At 37.7% G+C, this 25822-nt stretch overlaps 1 protein-coding gene across 4 annotated transcripts in view; it reads left to right on the top strand.

Annotated features, from left to right (window-relative positions):
* The window catches only part of Kiaa1328 (KIAA1328 ortholog), a 308994-nt gene that overhangs the window by 243320 nt on the left and 39852 nt on the right, over window positions 1-25822 (top strand). For all 4 annotated transcript variants that reach the window (XR_002386322.2, XM_021236694.2, XM_021236695.2 and 1 more), the window contains one exon: window positions 7660-7768. Coding sequence is in view for 3 of the 4 variants with exons in the window: in XM_021236694.2 (XP_021092353.1) it covers window positions 7660-7768 (109 nt within the window). In the remaining variant the exon portion in view is untranslated. The remainder of the gene's footprint in view (window positions 1-7659; window positions 7769-25822) is intronic.

The raw sequence follows: 25822 nt of genomic DNA, 5'->3' as shown, positions 1-25822 counted from the left end.
CGCCGCCTGCTGCGCAAGCGCGAGGACCTGAGTTCGATCCCTGGTACCAAAAAAAAAAAAAGAAAGAAAGAAAGAAAGTCCTAGTGAATGCACAAAAACTTATTAGAGGTAATGAAGGAATTTAGCCAATTTTCAGGATAAAATTCAACATAAATCATTTGTGTTTTTATACACTAATAATGAGTTACCTGAAAAGGAAATTAAGGAGACAATTTAATTTATAATAAATCAAAACAAAAAATACCTAGGAAATAAATTTAAAGATGCAAAACTCATATACTGAAAAGTATAAACATTTCTGAAAAAAGTTAAAGAATACATAAATAAATGGAAAGACATTCTTTGTTCATGGATTTAAAGATTTATGATTATTAAAATGGAAGTAGTTCACAAAGCAACCTACAGATTCAATCCTTACCAAAATTCCAATGACATGTTTTATAGAAATAGAAAAGTTAACCTTAAAATTCATACAAATTTGTAAGGGTCCCTGGTTAACCAATACACTCTTGAAAAAGAGAAATAAAGTTAGAAGACTCACACCTTCTGATTTTAAAACTTACTATAAACCTACTGTAATCAATATTCTGTGGTGCTGTCATAATGATAGATTTATACCAAGTATGATCAGCAAATGCAATGAGTATTTAGATTTTTTAACTTTTATTACAGTAAAAGACACATTGCCATTAATCCCCCTCTATTCAAACGCTTATACCATCATTCTTGCTACTTTCTGAAGCAGCTCTGGAGTCTTCCTTTGTGTGTCTAATTGCACTGGAATGGCTACCTCCATATCCTGAATCAATTCAAAACATTTACCCTTCGTGGTCATTTTGACTTTGAAGAGCCAGAAGTCACATGATGTCAGATCTGGTGAATAAGGTGGATAAAGACAACAATAATGTTTTTATTTGACAGAAACTGCCATAAATGTTTTGAATTAATTCAGGACATCAAGATGGCCATGAACAGACATTCATGAAAGAGGACTTCCAGAATGTTTCAGAAAGTGGCAAGAATCGTGGGATAAGTGTATTATAAGTTAGAGGGAGTATGTTGTTAGGGATTAATGGCAATGTGTTCTTTAATAATTTTTAAAAATCTTTAATCTAAACATTAACTGCATAAATCAATGAAATAGAAATAAGCAAAAAAAAAAATAAGCAGAGCATCAGCAATGGCTATCTGCTGGTCAGAGTGTAAATTTACACAATCAGTTTGGGAAATAGTTTGGGATTATTTATTAAAAACAAAGAATAAATACCCTACATCTCAGTAATTCTAAATTTACATATAAAGAGAATCTCATACACAAAATGATTAAGTTGCAGACATGTTCATTGTGGCTAGAATCAGTTAGGTAGGCTAAGGTATGGAAACAAATGGACAGAAAATAATCAGTGTTTAAAGAACAAGAAGTATTTTTCTTTCTTTAACAGTCCAGTTTGGGGGTTCAACTTGACAACAGTTCTGCTTTAACAAATGATAGTCCTGCCGTTTCATGTGCCTTCCAAGATCATCTTGGACATTGCAGTAACAGAGGTCCACAAACTTGGATCTTGAAGAAATCTGGCCAGTTGCCTGTTGTTGTAAATACAGTTTTATTGGAATACAGCTATGCCCTTTTGTTTACATATTGTCTGTAGCTGCTTTCAAGCACAACAGAGTTGAATAGGTATGACAGCAGCCATATGGCCCACAAAGCCTAATGTATTTATTTTCTGAACCTGTAGAGGAAACTGTTAGCCCTGCCATCATAACAGATCAATAAGAAGGGAGAAAAGTATGAAAGAGAACACGTGGAAGGTTTTTATAGGATGGACCTGGAGTAGCATACACAGTGTCCCCTGGTTTTCCACCTGACCGTACATAATTACAAGGAGGACTGACTGAGAAATACAGCTGTGCATTTGGAAAGATGGGGAAAAAAGTGCATTTTGGTGGGTAACTAGCAGCTTCTGTCACAGCAGCATTCTTCACAATAATTCCAAACCAGAATTACACTAGCTATCAATAGCAGAATAATTTTTTTTTAAAAAAATCAGTGCAGAAAATGGAGTAGTATATAACAAAGAAAACAGACTGTGGCTACATAAATCATCAACACAGGTAAACTTTAGAGACAGTTTTGAGCAAAAGAAGTCTCAAAAGAGATTTTATGTTTACGTAGGTACTGAAGTGCATACCTGTAATCCTCACAAGTTTAATGTATTCCCACCAGCTTGAACCACTGGTACATGCATGAGTGTCCAATTGGGTGGCTTTTACCACTGCTGGTAGAAGCGGTGCAGTCATGCATGGGACAGGCATGTGTGTACCACCAGTTCAAGCCACCCAGCAGCGAGATATACAAATTAGGGCCCCATCATGAGCATGTTAAGCCCAGTCTGAGCAATTGAGCAATTTAGCAAGACCCTGTTTCAAAATTTAAAAAGAAACAGTATTTTTTTTAAGTGCTAGATGTGTAGCTCAGTGTGAAGCCTTGTGTTCAATCCCCAGTACTGGAAAAAAAATTGTGTGTGTGTGTGTGTGGGCGTGTGTGTGTTTCCATATTTATAAAATGCAAAAGAATCAAAAGTAAATCACATTTTTAATCAAATATATAGATGTTAGCCAGGAGTGGTGGCACATGCCTGTAATCTCACTACTCTGGGAGAGGAAGGCAGGAGATCTGCAAGTTTCAGGCCAGCCTGGGCAATTCAGTGGTGCAACTTAGCAAGACCCTGTGTCAGAATCTAATAAAAGGAGTGGGGGCTGGGCACGTAGCTCAATGTTAAGGCTCTGGGTTCAATCTCCAGTGTTGAAAACTATATATGTATATTAATATTAGTATGGAAATACTTAAAGAATAGTGCCTAGCTCCTGGAGGCAAGAAGAGGTGAGATGTGACTAGAGAGGCATGCTGGCGATGCATCTGTAGGGCAGTGCTGCCAGTGCTTTGTTTCTTGGTCTGGAAAGGAGTTATAATGGTGTTTGCTTTGTAATGTATTCTTTAAGCTAAACTGAATATATGATGTAGCCCATTGTTTTTAAAATGCAAAATAAAGGGCCCAGAAACAGAGGTTTCTAATTATTGAATTCTAATAAAAAAGTATCTTATCCTGAGATGTTAAATGATGAATGAGCAGACCCAGCTACATATAAATAGGACATGATCCATTATGTTCAGTTCCATCTATGTGTCCAAAAATATATGTGCGTCTTTACTCTATAAATGTATATGCATTCATATATATGTAAACATACACATGTATATATGTAGTTGATCGGCCTGATGGATATTCTTCTCACCCCTTCATTTTTTTAAAAGCATATGTTGCTTTTGTGTGTGTGCATACACAAATATACAAGAATATATAGTTCCAGGAATATGTGTAATTTTACATAACTGCTGATATACTTAATATTAAGTCAAAGTTTACAGATGGAACAAATATAATTAAAAGCTAATATATAGCTTTAGTTAAATTTATGCCTTAGAGTAAACATTTATAACTTTTTGGGGGTTCCATGGCTTTTCAAATTTTGATAAAAACTATGATCTCTTTTCCCAGAAAAATGAATGGATACATATAAATTATTATTTATATTATTGTGCTTGCTGGAGGATTCACACATTCCTGAATTATATCATAAGTTATAAAAGTCCCTGGAATCTATTAAAAGTCCTGCCTTGATGGGTGTGATAGTGTATCCCTGTAATCCCAGCATTTGGGAGGCTGAGGCAGGAGGATCACCACAAGTTGGAGGCCAGCCTGGACTACAGTGAATTCAAGGCCAACCTGAACTATATTGCAAGACCCTGTCTCAAAAAACCAAAATAAAATAAAATTCCTTCCTTAAATTGCCCTCATCAAAGCAAGGCATGGACACATACTTGTAATCCCAGCACTTGGAAGGCTGAGGCAGGAGGATTGCCATGAGTTCAAGGCCAATCTGGACTGCTTAGTGAATTCAAGGCCAGTCAGAATTATATAGTGAGACCCTCAAAACAACAAAACAGATAGATAGATAGCCCCCATCAAATGTCAGTTGCCTTAACCAACTTCTAAAGTATCAAAACAGGACAAAGTAAGATGAATGTGCAGATCTTCTGTGATAGTGACTGTGGCCTTATTTCATTGGATAGAGGAACAGCCTAGCCAATTAGTAGAGCACTCTCCTGGGTGTGTTTGGGTGGGTCAAAGAGGCATGGCCTTGAGTACTAATATGGTCCTTTGCAGATTCCTCTCTGGTAGTGCTTTGTTCTGCCTTGCTTTTCTGCGCCTGCCTCAAGGCCAGTTGACTATAGACTGAATCATCCCCAAAAATTAAACTGAAAAAACAAAACAAAACAAAAAAAGACAAAGCAGAGACCAACAGTCTCAAAGCTTGACAGAAACTGACTGTCTCAAGGCTTGCCCCTCCTGCTAAACCCACAAAGGTCACTGTGTCTGAAAGATGAACTGCTAAGGCAACAGTTGCCTGTACCTCCCTGTATTTTAAAGATGAATTGAAAAAGCAACATTTGCCCCAACCCTGTGCTTAATTCTGCTTCTGTAACATTCTGCTTGCTTCCCCGCCCTGCCCAAAGAACAAGATAAAAATGAAAACAAATTTAAAATCAGGGCTCAGACTCTGGAAGGTGACTTCCACTGGGCCTGCTAGTGAATAAATCTGCCTTTCCCTTCATCTTCCTTCCCTTTCCTCTCCCTCTGAATGCCACTCTTTTCCTTGGTCTTCCTGCCCTCCAAGTCCCGTACAAAACCCTTCGTCCTTTAGGTTGTGAGTGTTGGGTATTGTGTCCAGCAATGGGAAAACTGACTAATCCACCCCTGGAAAGTTATTTATATTCTTCACTACCAGGCATTTCTTTCTCTCAGCTGAGCCTCAAATCTTAATTTCCCCTAGATTGGCCAGGATTCTGCCCAGACAGTGACAGTAGTAGTGGACTTCTGTATCTGCCTCCATTTTGTCTATTCCACTGTATTCTAAATTCAGCCACAGATAAATCCCTGTAAACACTAGTTTGGCTTTTTTTTCTTGTTGTTGTTGCTGTTTTATTTATTTATTTTTGAGAGCATAATGGTTAAAAAATCTGTGATACAGAATCAAGCAGACCCAATTGGCATTTTAAACTCAGCTTTTTCCTTACTGTGTGATGTTGAACATGCTGCTTAATCTTTTACAGTTTTCACTTCCTTTTCTATAAAATGAAAACAATAATTAAAGTCTCTTCATGGATTAATGAGATAATACATTTAAAGTCATTAGCAATGTGTAAGGACATACTGATAATTCAATAAATATTTCTGAATAACTTAAATAGTTGGCCTTAAGGACTTAATGCTTTTGCTAATGTGTATGATTCAAATTCTATGCTTAATTTTTCCTATCAAAATTCTACCTCCTACATCAAAACTTCCTAATCCTATGGCAGATGTAATCTCTCCCACTTCTTAATTCCTTATATTTTTCATACTATTGTAGCAGTATAGTGTAATGGTGAAAACTCTCCATTGATTGCCTAAACATTACTTACTAACTTTGTACCTCTGGCCAGGTCACATAAATTCCCTATCATTTATTTTCTTTATCTGTAAATTTGATACAAAAATAGTATTTGTAGCAAAGGATATGAGGATAAAATTAATTTGTAGAAATGGTATTCAAATTATACCCCATGTCAGCTGTTAAGAAGATGGATGGATGGATGGATGGATGGATGGATGGATGGATGGATGGATACAGTGGTACGTTGGTACTCATTGGTAATTTGTTCTGGGGGGTGAAATAAATAACCAAAACAAAGAGTACCAAACAAATTGTTTTGGCTGGAGAGGGTAGCAAGTCATGAGGCAATCAACACCAACAAGTTCTAGCTTGCACATCATGTACCAAACAAATGAAAAGTACAGGGCAAAATTTTCATGCCAAGATTTGTGAAGTACCAAATTCAATGAGTTTCAGAGCAGTCAAGTACCAGGGTATAGAAAAGGTCTGGAATAATGCCTGACATGTCCTGAGCATACTATATGTGTTAGCAATTATTATTACTTTATACTGTCTGGAGCTGTGTTTCTTTACAGAACTGTTAAGAGTATCTCATTTCCTTACTCTCACGCCCATCTTCCCTTCCTCTATAAACAAAGCCTCAGTTTAATCAGTCCCATCATAAGTATTCAGTAGATATTTACTGACTCACTGCACTCTCAAGACTCATGGAGTTATGTCTAGTATGAGTATGTACTGGCTTGGATGGAGGGTCCCACAGGTACATAAATACAGAGACAACTGATTTGTACAATTAGACAATGGGTCTTTTACATCTATGCATATTAGGGAATAGTTGATATTAAGAGTATAACTTTTGAATAACAAATGCCAAGGGCAATAGGTTTTATTTTTCTTATATTATGGGTTTTTATTGTTGTTGTCTGTTTCTGTAATGGAGATTTAACCCAGGGGCTCTCAACTGCTGAGCTGTAGGGCCAGCCCTTTTTACGATATTGAAGTTTAAACCCAGGGCTTTTACAGTGAGCTACATCCTTTTTTGTTGTTGTTGTTTTATTCCGTTTTGAGATGGGGTCTCCCTAAATTGCAGAGAATGGCCTCAAACTTGTGATCCTTCTATCTCAGCCTCCCGAGTAGCTGGGATTCTGGGCATGTACCAGTGCATCTGGTCATGACAACCATTTTGATACTAATCTCTGCAGATATAAGACTGTAGTCTTCTCTAGCGCTTATTTTTCTCTGGTCACACAAAAACTGTTGGCATTCACGGAGTTAACATACCATCTTGGCATTTTTACATCTGGTATTCCCAGCACTCCAAAGCTGTTTGTGTAACGTGAATACTCTTTCCTCAAAGAAAGATTGGATCCTCTCAAATAAATTCTTGGACACCAGTTCTCCAAGAACCAGAAGAAAACTTAATGAGATTCTTATAGTCTTCCAAGACAAAGACAAGGATATTTTGTGTTGTTTGAAAAATATTTAATAGAAAATCAAGCACAAAAATCTGTAAATATCATTTTTTAATGCAGCATTCTGAAAGAAATAAGTAATTGTCAACTACATTTTCCTTTTTAGAGACGAGCTGGGTCCAAATCACCCAGTATGCTGATTTGGAATCTGATTTGGAATTTTGATGCTACGTAAGATACACTATTGTTTAGGAATCTGCCTGGAGCCCTAGAGTAGTTAGTTGAGCATCTTTCAGTTAAGACCTGTGGTAACCTAATTATATTTATGTCTACTGTGAAAACTTCTAAAAAGGATTATTTTGCAGATGCTAGAATTTTCTATTTTGTCAAAAAGAAAGATCTTAGTCAAAGCAAAGAAAATAAAACAACCTACTTTCTTGGACATTTTCACAATAAACCCAAATCATCAGGAATATGACAGACTACTTGGTTTATAAACAAAGTTTCTAGTTAGTCTGTTATTTCACAAATGTACTTTAAAACACACACACACACACACACACACACACACACATATAAGGCAATGCTGACTGTTTACAAAACCAAAACCACTCGCTGAATTTTTTATCTGTCATTTTTCCATTTCTGGAGGTAAAAAAATGACCTGTCTTTGAATTTAGGGGATATCTATTGTGGACTTTTTATTTCCTCTTACTGAATGCCCAAATTATTTCCTTTATTGTTTATCCAGGGACAATGCTCGAAGTTAGAAAAGATGCATCTACATCACCTATCCCAATAGGCAGCCAAAAGAAGCTTGTAACTAAGGCCTCATCATCATTCCAATACAACTCTCCCCGGTAAGCTGTAGGAATTCTTTGATTTACTATTCTCCATATGAGAGAATTTTCTGAGATGTCTTGTTAAAATAAGAATTGGAAAAATATTGACAATTCTTAATGGCTCTTACTGAAAAGAAAGGTTCTTATCTTGTGGCATATAAATTTGGCCAGGTTAAACCACATGGAGTTCTTTGTCTCTGCATGTACTTGCTTAATCGATCATGACAGTTGGGAAGGATTTCCATTAAACCTCAAAGCTGATGCTTCATCAGAAAGTCTGCCCAGTAGCCAGTACTTCCTAATTTATCTTGGAATGGTTATACATTTGAACTGTAAGTTTAACTAAATAAATTAATTTTGAAAATTACAGTGGCTTTTGTACTAAAGTATGTCAAAATACTTATAGCAGAGATATTAGAAAGGTTAATCATTTGATCAGCCATTTCTGGATTCAAGAAAAGAAATGCATAACTTAAAATTTCTCATATCTAATAAGCCAATTCCATATTACACATTAAAGGCTCAATATATAAATATCAGTACCAAAAAGGCTTGGTTTATGTTTCCTTGGGGATATGATTGGTTTGGGACACTTAAAATTCCTAGTATCTTATCAAATGAATATAGGTTTTAAGACTTAATTTGTAGTTAACTCAGAGTCCGCTAGACTTGGAAAGTAAAAATGCCTACAATGTTGGTCTCAAGGCTGATAATTTCAAAAGTATTATATACTGTGAAATTTGTTCTTTTGGTTTGTAGTCATTTCAAAAGGAGAGATGCATTAACACTTCTAAAGACTTATCTAAAGTGTCATTTCCAAGTTCAGTAGAAATACTGTGCCACAGAAGCCAAGCCTAGAAATCACTAAGAACCAGTGTGCATTGTAATCATGTCTCTTATTGACAAGCCTTTAATTCTGGAGCCAGACCGTTAAGCATCATGAAGAACTTGAGAAATGACTGACACAGAAGATAGTTATGACTGCTAAGTACTCTACTATGTGTCCAGCACTGTGCCAAGCCTCTTAATAAATTATCTGATTTAATCTTCATAATATAATGAGATGGGACCTCTATCACCCCCATTTTAAAAGCTAGGAAACTAAAGCTCAAAGAGATTGAATGACTTGTCTAAGGTTACCTAGCAGACTCCAGAGCCATAATCTTAAACAATATTATAATAATAATGACAACCTCCCTATTGTAGTGGTCAACCACAATCAAAAGAGAATTTAACTATTTTGCTATTTACTTTGTTCGTCGTTCTTTCCTTTTTAATGCTAGCATTGTTGACATTTGGCAAAGACCTACACTGAGTTGTGATTCTGATTTTTTTTTTTTCGTTTTGGGGGCGGGATTTGCTTTGGTGTTTTGAGACAGGCTCACTCTGCAGTTCATGTTGGCCTTGAGCTCACTAGGCCAGGTTGGCCTCAAACTCACAACAATCCTACTGCCTCAGCCTTCTGAGTGCTGGGATTACAGGCATGCACCACCACACCCAGCACATGATTCTGAAATATTGATGGTGCCCCTTTTGGATGGTTTAACAGTTGGTTGAAAGTTGTTCTCAAAGAGTTTCCATCTGGCTCACATTGAGGGATTTGTTTGGAGGAATTAGAGGTACAAGGGGGCAATTATCTGGATTTTCAATCTCAGTGAATTTTCCTATTGTTAAATATTAAAATGAGATCTTTAAGATCACTGTAATATGTTTCTAGTGGTTGCATTTCAGTTTAGAGAGAAGCATGGAAAAGGAGTAAAGCATTTCTCCATAAGAGTTTTGTAAAACATCCTCAGCACAAATTTTCTGAATGGACCATATCAACTTTGTAGAATTTTACCAGCTTTAGCATATGTAAAGACCTGGAACTGATCCTCAGCACCACCACCACCACCAAAAGAAAAAAGTTTTAAAAAATATTGTTGGGAAGACTTAAATAATTATAGACTTTTAAAAAATGATTTTGGGGGGGCCTGGGGATTTAGCTCAGTGATTTCGTTGCCTGCTGTGCAAGCACAAGGACCCGAGTTCAATCCCCGGCACCAAAAAAAAAAAAAGATTTTTTTGTTACTCAATACTGCAGATCAGGTAAATGTAGATTTGTAGAAGGTTTATAAATAATGAACATTTGACTAAATAAAGCAATGTGTAATACACTAGATTTTATCCTTAGAAGTGTATCGTTCGGTCTATTCCAAATACGGATTTGAAAAAAAGATGCAATACTATGAAAATCAGTTATCAACAAGGCACAGGGCTGGGGATTTAGCTCAGTGGTTCCGCTGCCTGCCTCACAAGCACAAGGTCCTGAGTTCAATCCCCGGTACCAAAACAAAAACAAAAACAAAAAATAAGGCACAGTGGTTGCTTTACAGACCTCAGAATCAGGATTATTTGAATTGTTCTTATTTCAAAGGACACAAAAGGCACTTTTTATAGGCTACTTTTTAGGTTCATGCAAACTCTTAATACAAGAGAAAACCCTATGGTTCTTTCCTTTAACAAATCTTTGAAGGTACTAAAAAGAACGCGAGGACAAGACTTTCTTTCTCCTGTCTGCCATAAATTCTAAGAATATTTAAGACTTGCAAAGGAAAATAAGGGTATGACAGTTCAGATTCTGGTGAGATACAGGTTTTCCTTTGTTCTCTGAAAACACCTAGAAGTGTCCCATATCATTCTGTGTACAGGTGAAAAAACTGGCATGGCAGAGTCATCTTTCTCATTTGCAGTGTAGGTTGTTAATTGTTCCCTCTGCTGGCTGTCAATATAACGTGAAAATTTCATTCCCCATTCAAGATGGAAAAAGTTGTGGCTGAAAATGTTAACATTTGCATTTTTATTTGTTGATTTATTTAAAGGACAGCATTTCCTACAGCAATCCATCACTTGGTGACACCCCAAATATGAATAATGTATTGTAGACTCGCAGTTACAATGTGTTATAAGTGCTAGAGACAGTAAAGGAATGTTAACTATGTTGCAAATGTAATATTTATCGACTCATAAAGTTTATTGCTTTAGAGGTTCAATAATACTGACCATAGGACATTAATATCACTTATCCTGGTTTTATCTAGGTACCTTTGTATGTAGAAATATTCATCCACAGTATGTCAGGCTACCAAAATAAATATGGAATTTACAGCACAAGCAAAGAGGGTGTTACACTGTTCTGTGCTGAAGGCTGCTATGGGCAGTGCTTCTTCCTTTCCAGTTCACTTCCAGCTTCCAGCACTAACCACACACTCCTGAGCTGTCAGCGCAGACCGCTCCACCTGGAGAGAGGCATGGAGGCACTTTTCTCCCTGTCATTCTGAACATCTGGTGGCTCTGAAAGAAAGCTGAATATACACCTTTGCTGCCATGAGACTAAGTCAGTTTACCAATTATACTTGGTCCTCTGGTCTCCAGTGTGATGCGAGAGTTGGGCAGGTTACCATGTGCTTCTCAAATGAATGTGTTAAGAGCACAAGTGTTACTGATTTGTTAACCCTTTTGTGTCTCCCACAATTAGGTGTGTCCATTGTCAACTATAAAGAATATAGAAATATCTAACACCCAAAGCAAAAGAAGTAATGTTAATTAGCAGCCATCAGCTGTAATTGTCATCGACATTAAAATGCAGAATTATGTATTTCTTCGTTATAAATAACCTTTCTAATTGTACTTGATGTATGCCACTTTAATCAAAAAGTATACTTGCAACAGACAGATATTTGCATTAATGTAGCTTTGGATCTTCAAGTCTTTTTATTTCAAATTGGACTGGGAAATAAGGTCTATTACAGCTAGATATCCTTTCTCTGCTGGTATATTTTTATATTCTCATATGTAGATCTGATACATTTTATATTAAAATGAAGGTAGTATCTTCTGGGATTGTTCAGTGCAACAGAAATCTTGTCACTTTTTCAAATACTAATCCAGTTTCTATTTCTCAGTCTTATGACAACATAATGATGATTGTTCCAAACTGATAAGCAAAGGCAAACACGAGGCCTGAGGCAACAGGATTAACTTCTCAGTCCCTCAAATGAGAGATTGCTAAGGCCTCTTTTCTTATCTCTTCTGTGACTCATAGGAAGAGGTTTAGCTGTTACTCTCATACCCCCTAGTTTTTCTGTAAGACATGAAGAGAGAAAGCAGACGTCTCCAAATCATGCCCAACTGGTGAATTTTTGAAACTGTAATTAGTCTCTATCTAGGAAGTGCCATTTGTCTTTGTAGCTTTTTTTATTCTTCAGAAAGATTAGATTGGGGTTTTTGTTTTGTTTTTTACCGCAACACAAATATTGAAGGTTTTTTGTTTTATTTCAAGTTATTAGAAAGAGTAGATTTTGTGAAGTTTGTTTTTCTTGAGGGGGTTGGGAAAGTTGATTATTGTGGTTTGAAGCACTTGATAGCTTATTTGGGGGTATTTTAAATAGTTTAATTTGTTCTTTTTTAAAGATCTTGGTTTTTTTAAACTGGCAAACCATATGCTTAATGTGTTCCGAACATTTTGCTGTACGTTTACACCTTGAGTGTTTTATGGTGCAGCCGCCTGCACACAGCCATGCTCACAGCAACTGTCTGGGCACAGCTGATGAGACAGGCACTTATGAGACCCTTCACTCAATGAGGCTGAGATGCAGGGACCAGGACAAGAGGCACTGGAAACCTGGGACCACATTCTGCTAAACCCAGCTGGGAAGAAATCTCTCTCTTTTGAAGACGGTGTTTTTATCTTAAGTAACTTGACATGAAAATCATTGACTACTGCTGCAGGTATGATGGCATAGTTTTTAAAATGCTACCCAGGACATGGTGGCACACACCTATAATCCTAGCACTTGGGCCACTGAGGCAAGAGCATCTCTGCAAGCCCAGGGTGGACTACATAGTAAACCCTGCCTCAAAAAAGCAATCAATAAAATGCTAGAACAATCATGGCATTTGAATACTTGACTGTACTACAAAGAGGAACAAACATTTCTGCCTTTGTGTTTTTTTGTTCTCTCTGGGTGATAACACCGTGGCTACAGCCAGGGGGCAGTTCAGGCAACATCTGTAGTTTCCCACACCCTGGTTCCAGTAACCACATAGATCTTCAGAAGGGAAAATCTTATAAACCTACTCTTCCTGTTTGTAACAATGATCTCTTCTATCTCAACAACAGAATTTTGGATTAGTAGCTGCTAGAAGATTTAAAACCTACCTAAGCAACATATTTTTGTTATACTAATAACAAAAAATACTAAGAATTTTAATTACTTTTCACAATTCTTACCATAGTACATTAGAACTGATAAAATGCTTTTAACATTCATATCTTCGTTTACCAATTGTACCAGAATCCTGTGAGATAAGTAGTAATAATATCCCACTTAACAATGAGGAAAGACTGAGAAGGACTCACCAAAGTCACACAGTAAGGAAACGGAAAAGACTTGAATCCAGCTTTATAATCCCAAAGTTCAGTTTTTTGTTTTTTTGTTTTTTTTATTCTTCCATACCACCTAAAACTGTTATTTGGTTTTGAAGTATAGGCACTGAGCTGATAATATTCTGGTTTAGGGTAAAAAATCAGACAAACTTATTTTAAGCATTAGCATTTGTTTTTTTAACTCTAAGAAGAAACTGAGTCACACAGAGAAGTGGTGATGTTATGGTTCATTATACTTAACAGCCAAATTGCAATACTTTCTTGACTTTGTGCCCAGAATCCTAACTATAATAAAATCTTTAAGTTAAACTTTTTCACCTATAATTTATACAAATATTATTAAGTACTCAATTAGATTCTCTCACATATTCAACTGAGGAAATAATCATGTGTTATGCTCCCACTTGTAGAGAGGAATAAACTGAAATATTTCAACATTTCTGGTGGGGATCTGTGGTAGATATGAATAACAGGCCCCTTTTCCCCTGTGTAATAGTATGAATGATCACCATGTATAATTATACTGGCTATTATTTACAGAACATCTGTTGCATGCCAACTATTGTGTTGGGCATGTATAGATAGATATATTGACCAATGTGTTCATATAAATTATATATTTTAAATAAATTTAACAACTATTAAAGCTTAGTTTCAAAATATTATACAGAATTTCTTCTCAGACTTTTCATAATGATTTTCTTAAAATGTGAGCTACCAGGCCAAGAACTATCACTTTAGCTTTATCTGCTTCACAGTACCAGTTAACGCACTAAACATAAAGTAGCAGTTACAACTTTCCCATTTTGAGCATGCTGTAAATACTTGAATAAAACAAAACCTAGTGAAATAATGCATATAAATTAATGACAATAAAAAGAAGTAATCTGAATACCTCAGAAAAGAAAACAATATGGCTTGTGTCTAGATGTCCCCCCAAAGCCTCATGCGGTCATAGGTGGGCCTTTTGGAGGTAGCTGGATGTAGGATGTGTGCTGCTTGGATGAAAGATGTGATGCTGGAACTGACTCATGGAGCTATGGTAAGATTAAGGCTGCCCCACCCTGGTTGTGAGTGCCACCTACCCTAAGGGTGGGTGCCCTGGATAAGATATAAGAGACAGAAAGAGCTTGCTTCTTGCTACTTCATTGCTTTCCTGCCTTCCACCTGCCATGAACTGTTTCTCCTCATGATTCCTCTCTGCCATGCCACCCTGCCTTGGAGCCAGCCACCAATGGACTGAAACCTCTACCATGAGCCAAAATAAACCTTTCCACCTTTAACGTTGGGTATTTTGTCTCAACAACAAGTAACTAAGACAGAATTCATTGACTATGTAAAATAAAATATGAAATTATAAATAAGTCTATCTTTCACATTTAACTAGGTGGGTGAAAAGCTGCACCTCTGAAGAGTTGTTATCTATTCAAGTTGATAACTTGGAATTCCCTGCCAGCAGGTACATTGCGACCAAGACCACTTGAATGACTAGAAATTCTTATGTGTTTGATGAAAAAATACTACTTTTAGTTAGATCATGATGTGCTGATACTGACATTCAGCTATTTTATTCATCACATCTTTATATATTTTCCAGATGTTTGATAGCAGTGATATACCACTAACAATTTATATAAACAAGAGGAACACATTTGTAGGGGACAAACCCATTTCAAAATTTTACACTCAGTTGTTCTAAGTGGATGCAAAAGCACTAACATTACCCTTGCCTTGTATGTCATAATATCCTATTCTTTGTCAACCCAGTAATGGGTGAGGATTATCCTTTCTTGGTGTGTCTACTAAATTTAGATTCTCTATGATTAATGTTATCTGTTCACTGTTGCCAGTCCCTAGTATCATTTCAAAGTTTTTAGTCTTCAAGGTCATCAAATTCTCTTAACTTCAACTTTAAGAAACTTTTGTTAGGTGGTCTTACTATTCTAGGCAGTAAAATGGTTTTATGAAAATTATTTTTTGCATTTTGCTTAATGTAATCCTCACAACTATGAGAAGAAAAGCTCCAAGAGGCAATTATAATTAAGAGCCCAGGTATAATAATTATAACACCTAGGTTTATAGGCCTAGTTTTGAATGCTACCTATGTGATATTAAACAAATTATTTCATTTAATCTATAAAGTGGGAATAACCTCTCCCTTATAGGCATGTCATGATGATTAAGCAATACAGTGTGTGTAAAGTACTTAGCACTATCCTGGTATATGGCAGTGGTCCATAAATAATAACCATTGTTATAGAACTTCCCAAGTTCACACAGCAATGAGAAATGGAGCTAGGATTTGTACCTTTGTCTTATGGTTCCATGTTAGCAAATATTTCTGATGTCTTGAGATGAACCCTGCATTTGTTTTTCTTCTAGAGGAGGATGGGGAGTAAAATTCTTAGCTAGATGATAGTTAAGATTTAAGGTTGTAAGGGCCAGGGATTTAGCTCCATGGCACCATGCCTGACTTGCAAGCTCAAGGTCCTGAGTTCAATCCCCATACCAAAAAAAAAAAAGACTTAAGGTTGTATTCCTAGGACATCTATTTTTATATTCACTTGTGGTTCACTGAAATTATTGATGATGGACTTTGTCCTTACAATTAGCCTATTAAAAAATTCTGAAAGTGTCTAATTCCCTTCAAACAGTGATTCTAAAATCAGCATATTGAGACTGCTTAGGAATCCTTGTAAAAATACCTATTTCTAGGCCTCACCCTTGATTAATTGAGTCAGGATTTCAGGAGTGGGTTCCAGTGATTTGTATTTTGATTTTCCAAATTAACTCTGAAGTACTTGGTCCAGAAACACACATTTGGAAACCTCTGCTCTGGAACTGCACATCTCACTGACCCCAGCAGCCCAACATTTTCCCTTTGTTATTTCTACCTCCAGCAAAATTCCAAGGCTACTTCTTTCCCTTAGCAATTTCCTTTAGGCATTGTCATCCATCCTATCCTGAAGGGATCATCAGAATATATTAATAAGCCTGCAGTGAAATGAAAAAACTGAAGAACTTCACTCATGAGTCTTAAGTTGTTACAATTGTGGATTAATCACTAAGACCTATTATTGATAGCAGTCTTCTCTATGAAAAGCTTATGTGGAATATGGCTAAATGGGGCCACAGAAAAGTCAGAGCAGCAAAAGAAAAACTGTATTTCAAAGAGAGAACTCTGAAAATTAGCAAAGAAGTGATAGGAACCCTAATCAGCACAGACAGAAAGCCAACCTATAGAAAAGAACAAAGCATTTCACAACTTCAACCCTGGCTCCCCAGCCTGAGCAGGAATCCCAAAACTGCTGGCAAAAGATAAGCAGAAAAATGCTGGTCATAGCAGCACATCAGCAGCAGGTCATAGATCAGCAGTTCTAACTACAGGAGAATTTCACACAGTACTTACAAGCTTTAGATTTAGTTCAGGGCACGGGTTGTTTTAAATGACTCTACTGCTCTGAAGAAGGTGCTCACTTTGGACCTCGCCAAACCTCCAGAACTCAAACTACCATAACAGTCATTGCTAGATGCCATCTTGACTTTAGGGCTGACAGCCAAACCCTTGGCACTGCCAGAAGCTCACCGAGTAAAGACCACCCCCTCCTCATCCTGAAACTTCAGGGCCAGCTGCCATGGCTATAAGCCCAAGTATCACCCTTGCTCACCCAACAGGAATTAGGGAAGATCCCCTCCCCAGCCCATAACTTTTGGGACTGTTGTAAGAACCAGGCTTCACCCACCCTATGTATCAGGAGTCAGGAAAGCCCCCAGCAGAGCCCCATGGCTTCAAGAATGTGAATACCAGTGACCTCAACACCTGACCTCACCAGGCAGAATCTAGGGAAGATCTCCTTTCCAGCCATCACCTCAGGACTGTTAATCAGGAGTTACTGACAAAGAAAGCCCCAGCATCACTCATACTTATTCCTGAGTACTAGGAAAGGCCCCATCCATGTTCTTAAACTCTAGGACTGTAACTGCAATGCCACAAGCCTTGTCCCTCCTGAAGCTTTCTCCACACGACCTAGGGACATTACCAGCTATGCTGTGCAGCTCTAGGGCCACAGGTACCAAAGCCACTAGCCCCAGCACCATCTATGTTCAACCCACAGGACCTACTGAAGGTCTGCCCTATGTCCTACACCTCTAGGAGTATGGATACCAGCACCACAAGCCCACACACTACTGCACATGCTCTTAATGACTTAGGGAACACATCTTCCATAGCTCACAGACTTCAGATCACAGCTGCTAAAGCCAAAAGCCCTGGTACCACTTGTGCTTATCCCCTGGAACCTGTAGAAAGTGTCTTCATGGTCCCAAAACTCCATGAAAGTGAGTAATAGTGGTACAAGCTTCAAGACCTACTGAAGTTGCTCCTTAGGACCCAGAGAAGGTCTCCTTTATGTACCAGAACCTTGAGTCCACAGTTATCAGTTCCACAGACCCCAATACCACCTGTGGTCATCTGCCAGTGACATGGAAAGGACCCCATCCCATCCCATGGCCTTAGAACTGTGGCTGCTGACATCAGAAGCCTTTTCACCTGTGCTTTCCTGGAAGGACCAGGAGGAAGACTTCTTCACATCCTGCACCACTGAGACTATCGCAGTGGCTGCCATATGTTCCAATGCCATCAGGGCTCTACTCTCTGGAGCCTGAAGAAACAACTTGAGGGTCCAGGGAATTAGCTCAGTGGTGCCACCTCCCTCCCAAGTGCAAGGTCCTGAGTTTGATCGCTGGTACCAAAAAAATAAAATTTCTGAATTTGAGAACGGATGTTTTTTGTTTGTTTCATTTTGTTTTGCTTTTTGTTTTATTTTGTTTTGGCAGTATCATGTTTGAACCCAGGTCCTTTGCAATGAGCTACATCCCAGGCCTTTTTTATTTTTTATTTTGAGATATAATCTCATTGTAAATTTCTAAATTGCCCAAGCTGGGCTCAGATTGGCAACTGAAATAACTCAATCAGACAGAAAAAGAAGGAAGAGGAGAAGGAGGAGGAAGGATAAACACAAGAAGGAAGAGGAGGAGGAGGAGGAGAAGGAAAAGAATTAATAAAACCTGTGAGACTTATGGGAGACCATTAAGCAAATAAATATTCCTATTATGGGAATTCTAGACGAGGAAAGGCATTAAAAACCTGTTACACAAAAAAGCCAAAGTGAAATGTTCAAAGAACCCCAATTAGATTTAACTAAAACACATCATCACCAAGGTCTATTATATTCAGAACATCAGAAGTACAAAACAAAAAAGCACAGGTAAACCCGAAGAGTGCAAGCAGCCTCAGAGATACAGTGGACTGTCTGTCTTAGAAACAGGAGAACTCCATGGTTATTTGCAAACCATAAATCCAATGTAGGGATTTAATCTGAAACTAACTCCTGTATGATGGTTATTTTGGGAGAAGAAAAGCATTGTAGCACTCACCATATTTTAGAGTGCTATGGCCAGGAGCCATCTTGAAAGGGGGATTTTTGTTTTGTATTGAGCTACTCTGGGGATCAAAAGTCATAGAACAACCCAACTTAGGGTCCCTGTGGATGCCTGCTGCAGTGACTGGGAGGGACAGTCATGGAGAGAGGGAGGGTCAGTTGCAAGCCCACTGAGAAGTTTAAGCAGGGGAGAACTCAGGCTGTGGAGGATATGATGGTCAGCAGCACCTCCCTCTGTGGTGAAGAGCGAGACCCATCCAGTGTAGTTTTCAAAGACGCTGGGTCTGAAAGCACCTGGACCAAGGCCATCCTATTGCCCTTCCCTCCAGCCCGGAACTCAGCAGTCTGATCCATTCAGGGACACCCCTCTGCTTAGATGTCACATGGACAGGGGACCTCTGGAGCGAGTAGGTAACTTAATTGACCCAACTGCCACAAAGCTAGTTGGAGCTAGCAGTGATTCCAAGTGTGTAGAAAGTAATTACAACCATAACAGGCTTCTGGGATGAGTACAACCCTAAGGCTGCCAGCAAACCATTAACAGGCCCAGCCTAGGCAGGAAACAAGACAGGGCTCATCACCAACCTGTGTGGTGGGAGCAGAAAGGAAATACAATAGGCCCGAGTTGCAATTTACTGGCCCCTTTCTAAACCTGGTAGATTGTAATATTAGATACGCTGAAAAGAAACTTCTCCCAACATCAATTCTTTTATCTTCTCCCCTTGGATACAAATATTTTTGTGAACAGCAAAATGTTTCTACTGATGAACAAGCTGCAGGTTCACATGGCACTGACTTTTATTCAAAGGATTTCATGGCAGGATTATAACATTGTATCATTACTTGTGTGTTATCTTTTATATCAATTTGAACATTTTAATTTCACGCCCTGCAGACCACAGTCTTTTGTGTTCTCTCTGCTCCTGTTGTTGCATAAAGGGTAAATCCCTGTATTCCACTCACTTTAGATGGGAAAAAAGTACAGTTGATCCATGTGAGATCTCCAAACAAATAAAAATCTGCTGGCAAAAAGCTCTTGTTTGAGGAAAAAAAATTTTAAAGAATTATTTTCAGCTACTTTGGTTTTCTGTATGAGTGAGTAAAGGCCAAAGCTCAAAAGAGGAGAAAAATAACCTCTCTGCTAACATTCATGACCGGTACTGTTTCATTAGCAGAGATTATCATGAATTTCTTGATCGAAACACAAGATATCCTCAAGTGTTTGGGTATAAAAAGCCATCAGGTTGGGGCCAAGATCTTTTTTAGCCAGTACTTGTTATTAAAAAAATTTAAAATATTTCCAGCATACAACATTTGGAAGAAAGAAGGAAATGTAGTAGAGAAAGCTGTCAATATAAAAGTCTGGAATAGGTTGATAGCAAATGCAGTGGAAACAAAACAGACCTTATTATTTGAATTAGGTATTTGATCAAAATGAATTTTTAAATGAAATAAAAACCCCATGTACAGAAGGTTTTCATATCAGAAATCTAAGATCTATGATACCACAGAATTAGAGCTTAATACCATAAACAGATATTAAATTCTAATAAATATATTAATATAGGCTTTATAGAAATTATGAAATACTTTATGGCCTTTAATAAGCTATTTCAAGTTTACTTTCTTGCCACTGTTTTCAGCCCATGGTCCCTAAGTCAGATTTAAACTGCTGAATAAAAATAATTAGCTATGACATGGGCAACCAGTATTCACCTACTCACAATATCAGCTGTGATCCCTAATTAAAGAACTGTGTGTGTAGGGATTACAGAGGATTCACTCAAGAATTAAACTCATAGGGCTGGGGATTTAGCTCAGTGGCACCGCACCTGCCTCACAAGTATAAGGTCCTGAGTTTGATCCCCAGTACCAAAAAAACAAAAAACAAACAAAAATTAAACTCATAAAAAAATAAAAAAATTTTTAAAAGAATTAAACTCATTAGTTTAATGAGTTTTGCTTTGAACTAATGCAGTGATAGTAAAGATTTTGTAAAACACTGTTTAAATTACCTATAGACCTATCTCCTACTATATATACACTGTAATATCACTGTCAGTATTTTAGTATTTATTATATTTCCAGTCTTTGTTTTGTTTTACTTTATATATTTTATTTCTTTAAAGCTTTTTCTTTCTCTGGTTTGTTTTTGTTTTGTCAGTCTTTGTTGTTGTTCTTGTTGTTGCTGTTGTTTTGTTTTTGCTTTGTTTTGTTTCATGCTGGGGATTGAACCCAGGGCCTCACACATGGTAAGCATGTACTCTGACAATAAACTACACTCCCAACCCTAGATAATTTTCTTTAATTGTGAAATGAACAAAAACTCCTTTTTTTGTCATTCCATGAGTAAATAAGAAGGTAGGAATTATATATGCTAAATAAAATTGTCTAGACTGGTCCATTAGCAGGATTGATTTTTGGCATAAGAATGTACATGTTTCTTCATAATTTACCTTAGGAATGCTACAATGTGATAGTTTCCAATTAGATCTATACAGAAATTTATTTTTTTTAAATGTATTAAATTCTTTTATTGGTACATTGTAGGTATACAACACAATTACATTTCTCATTGGGAATTGTACCTTTACATAATGCATCTTGGTTCTTATTATTTCCCCATTCCTAGCCCTCCCTTCACGCCCTCCACCCTTCCCTATTTACAAAGACTTTATTTCCAGTTTTTCCATTTCTCATCATTTTTCCTTTCCCTTCTTTCCTTTCTCCTGCCCCTCCCACTACCCCTACCCCTTTGGACCTTTTCTTCCTACTTTACATTATCGATTATTCATTCTAATCATTGTACATTTTAGGTATACAATATAATGACATTCATCATTGGAAATTTGCACCTTTACATAGTCTCTCTTGGTTCTTATTTTTCACCCTTGCCCAGCCCTCCCTTCAACCCCTCCAGTCCTCCCTATTTACAAAGATTTTGTTCCTGTTTTTCCATTTTCTCATATTAATCCCATTCCCTTCTGTCCTTTCCCCTAGCCCTCCCACTTCCTCCCCCTTTGCCCCTTTTCTTCCTATTTCACATGACCTATTATACATTTAGTCCTTATTTACACTTTCAGTTTCTCACACCAGAGAAATACAAACTCTGAACCAGTTGGAACAGAGATTAGGTAGAACCCTTGAAGACATCGGTGTAGGAAAAGATTTTATGAACAAAACCTCAGTTGCCCATGAACTAGCACAAACAATCAACAAATGGGATCTGCACAGCAAGAGAAACCACCAGCAGTGTGAAGAGATAACCCACAATGTGGGAAAAAATCTTCACCTGCTCTTCCTCAGACAAAAGTCTACTATCTCAAATCTATAAAAAGATCAGACCTCCCAAATTTAAAGACCCAGTCCGAAAATGGGCATCTGAAATGAGCAGACATTTCTCAGACAAAGAAGTAGAAATAGCAAATAAATACATAAAAAAATGTTCAACATCACTGGTCAGTCCAGAGATGCAAATGAAAACAATGCTGAGATTCCACCTCACTCCAGAAAGAATGGCTGCTATCATGAAATCAACCAGTAAGAAATGCTGGAGGGGCTGTGGGGAAAGAGGAACCCTGCTCCACTGCTGGTGGGAGTGTAGACTGGTGCAACCACTGTGGAAATCAGTATGGAGATACCTCAAAGAACTAGAACTGGAAATCCCATTTGACCCCGCTATTCCACTGCTGGGGATCTTCCCCAAAGAATTAAAAGAATCATACCACAGTGATATATGTGCGCCCATGTTCATAGCAGCACAGTTTGTAATAGCTAAAACTTGGGAACAGCCCAAATGCCCATCAACTGGAGACTGGATCAAGAAAATGTGTTTTTTTTATAAAATGGAGTACTACTCAGCCATAAAAAATAAGAAATTAGAGACATTTATAGCTAAATGGATGCACATTGAGGCAATACTCTTAAGTGAAATAAATAGGACACACATGTCTATACAGAAATTTAATCTGAGGTAGAAATCACTGCCATAAAATGTCTATTGCAAAAATGACTATTATCTCCATCTTTGAGATGAGAAAAATATGTATTAAATATGCATGTATATGTATTAAATATGTAAAAAAGTATCAATTCAAGCAATTAGAATGAACTTTATAGAGAAAGAAATGATTAAATGGAATCTTTCTGGTCAGGGGTAATGTAATATAAAAGACATTTCCTGGAGAATAGTATGCAAGTTTACTAGCTGACAATCACTTCTCGGCCTTTTGGCTAAGATCAAGTGAAGTTTACTAGTTGCCATTCTACTTTGTTAGTTTCCAGAATCAGAAGTGCCATTGACAAATCATAGTGCTTCACCCTTGTAGGCATGGACACTTGAGCTAAGAAAGAATACTGTTCTCTTGCTCTGAGTCTCTTGTGAGACACCAGAATAATGCTGGATTTTTACCTCAACATACTCATTTATTTACTCTTTTTACTCTTTTTTTTTTTTTTTTTTTTTGGAGACAGGGTCTCACTATGTAGTTCAGGCTGGCCTTGAACTCACTATGTATGTAGCCCAGGTTGGTCTCAAACTCGCAGTGATCTTCCTGCCTCAACCTCCCAAGAGTTGGGATTACAGGCATGCGCTACCACACCCAGCTTACTCTTTTATTCCACTTATCATTGATTCTGACCCAAATAAGTGTTAGGTTCAATTACTATGCTGGCCTAGTGCCACTATAATAAGCCAGGAGACCCTGACTTCCCCATCAGTCTTCATCACATTCAATCTCTCTTTTTTATTTTTTTGTACTGGGAATTGAACTCAGGGCCTCATGCTTGCCAGGCAGGCACTGCACTGCTGAGCTACATTCCCGGCCCATATTCAGTCTCTTTTATTGACACCTCTTGTGTTTCCATAACAAATTCATTACCCTTTTTCCTTGTCATTCATTTTTCTGAATTCTTCCAAACTGGGATAGGTGGTAGATCTTTCTGGATTTGGAGGTTGTTTTGTTTTGTTTTCACAGCTAGAGCTCTAGGAAACACCCAGTTGGTCCTTCAGTCTTAATAATGCTCCATTAAAACTTTTTTCCCTATCATTATCTGCTTTATTCTTCCCTTGTTTTACAATAATTAAAGTATTTCCACCTAATTGGCTATACTTCTTTTTCCTTTGTTTACTCACCTTCCTTTTTTCCTTTTCTGTTGAGTTGTTCTAATTTTCCTCATATCAATGAGCATATTAATAGAAGTTAAGACTGCAAATCAGATATAGTTTCCTGTACTACTGCATTTTGTTTCATTTTCTTTCCTTCCTTCCTTTTTCCTGCTCTCTTTCCTTCTTTTTCCTCACCTTCCTTTTTCTTTCTTAAGAAACTTGTTTACCAGGGCCGGGAATTTAGCTCAGTGGTTCTGGTGCTTGCCTTGCAAGCACAGGGACCCAAGTTCGATCCCTGGTACCAAAAAAAGAAAAAAAGAAACTTGTTTACTGAATGTGGAGGCACAAACCTGTAATCTCAGTACTCTGAGAGGCTAAAGCAAGAAGATTGCAAGTTCAAGTCCAGCCTGGGCAATTTAAAATGACAGTGCCTCAAAACAAAAAGGGTTGGTATGTAACTCTGTGCAAAGGCCCTGGGCTCAATCCTAGTACCAAAAAAGGAAAGAAAGAAATGTCCTCTATACATATATGTTTAAAAACTTTAGTGATGACATGATACTTTACATAGAAGACCCAAAAAACTCAGCCAAAAGACTTCTAGACCTAATTGACAGATTCAGTAGAGTAGCTGGATATAAGGTCAACACTCAAAAAACAGTAGCCTTCTTATACACAAATAGCAGACTCACTGAGAGAGAAAATTCAGGAAACAATTCCTTTTACAATAGCATCCAAAAAAATGAAATAGCTAGGAATCAACCTAACAAAGGAAGCAAGACCTCTACACTGAAAACTACAGCACTCTGAAAAAGGAGATCAAGGAGGATATAAGAAAATGGAAAGACATCCCTTGTTCCTGGGTAGGAAGAACCAATATAGTGAAAATGGCCATACTTCCAAAACTACTATATAGAGTTAATGCAATGGCGATTGAAATTCCAACAATATACTTCACAGAACTAGAGAAAACAATCCAAAAATTCATTTGGAACCAGAAGAGGCCTAGAATAGCAAAAGCAATTCTAGGCAACAGAGACATGGCTGGGGGCATCACAATCCCCAACTTGAAACTATACTGCAAAGCTACTGTGATAAAAACAGCATGGTACTGGCAAAAGAAACAGACCTGAGGATCAGTGGAATAAATTAGAAGATGCACAAACAACTCCAGACATACTCAGCCACCTCATCTTTGACAAAGGAGCCAACCACCCTCATTGGAGGAAAGATAGCCTATTTAATAAATGGTGTTGGAAAAACTGGATTTCAACCTGCCAAAGATTAAAACTAGACCCATCCCTATCACCATGCACTAAACTAAGAGAAGTGGATTAAAGATCTAAATATTAAGACAGAAACACTAAACTTGCTGGAAGACAAGTTAGGTAGAACTCTTGAAGACATTGGCATAGGAAAAGACTTTATGAACAAAACCTCAGTAGCAAGGGAACTAGCACAAAGAATCAACAACTGGGATCTCATCTTATTAAAAAGCTTCTGTCGCCGCCTGCTGCACAAGTACAAGGACTCCAGTTTGATCCCCAGTGCCAAACAAAACCAAACAAAACAAAAAAAACGCTGCTGCACTTCAAGAGAAACCACCAACAGAGCTAAGAGACAACCTACAATGTGGGAAAAAATTTTTAGAAGCTGTACCTCAGACAAAGGTCTACTATCTAGAATATATAAAGAATTGAAAAAATCAGACCCCCCCAAATTCAAAGATCCAATTCACAAATGGGCATCTGAAATGAACAGACATTTCTCAGACAAAGAAGTAAAAGCAGCAAATAAATATATGAAAAAATGTTCAACATCACTGGTCATTCGAGAGATGCAGATGAAAACAACACTGAGATTCCACCTCACCCCAGAAAGAATGGCTGCTGACAAGAAATCAACCAGTAACAAGTGCTGGCGGGGCTGTGGGGAAAGAGGAACACTGCTGCACTGCTGGTGGGAGTGTAGACTGGTGCAACCACTGTGGAAATCAGTATGGAGATACCTCAAAGAACTAGGGCTAGAGGTCCCATTTGACCCAACTATTCCCCTGCTGGGTATCTTCCCCAAAGAATTAAAAGAATCATGCCACAGCA

The sequence above is a fragment of the Heterocephalus glaber genome, unplaced genomic scaffold (genome assembly GCF_053883595.1).
Source record: "Heterocephalus glaber isolate CG9 unplaced genomic scaffold, H.glaber_assembly_v1.0 deba00000331, whole genome shotgun sequence".
Classification (NCBI taxonomy): domain Eukaryota; kingdom Metazoa; phylum Chordata; class Mammalia; order Rodentia; family Bathyergidae; genus Heterocephalus; species Heterocephalus glaber.
Note: the sequence above shows the minus strand (reverse complement) of the source record. Positions and strands in the feature narration are given on the sequence as shown.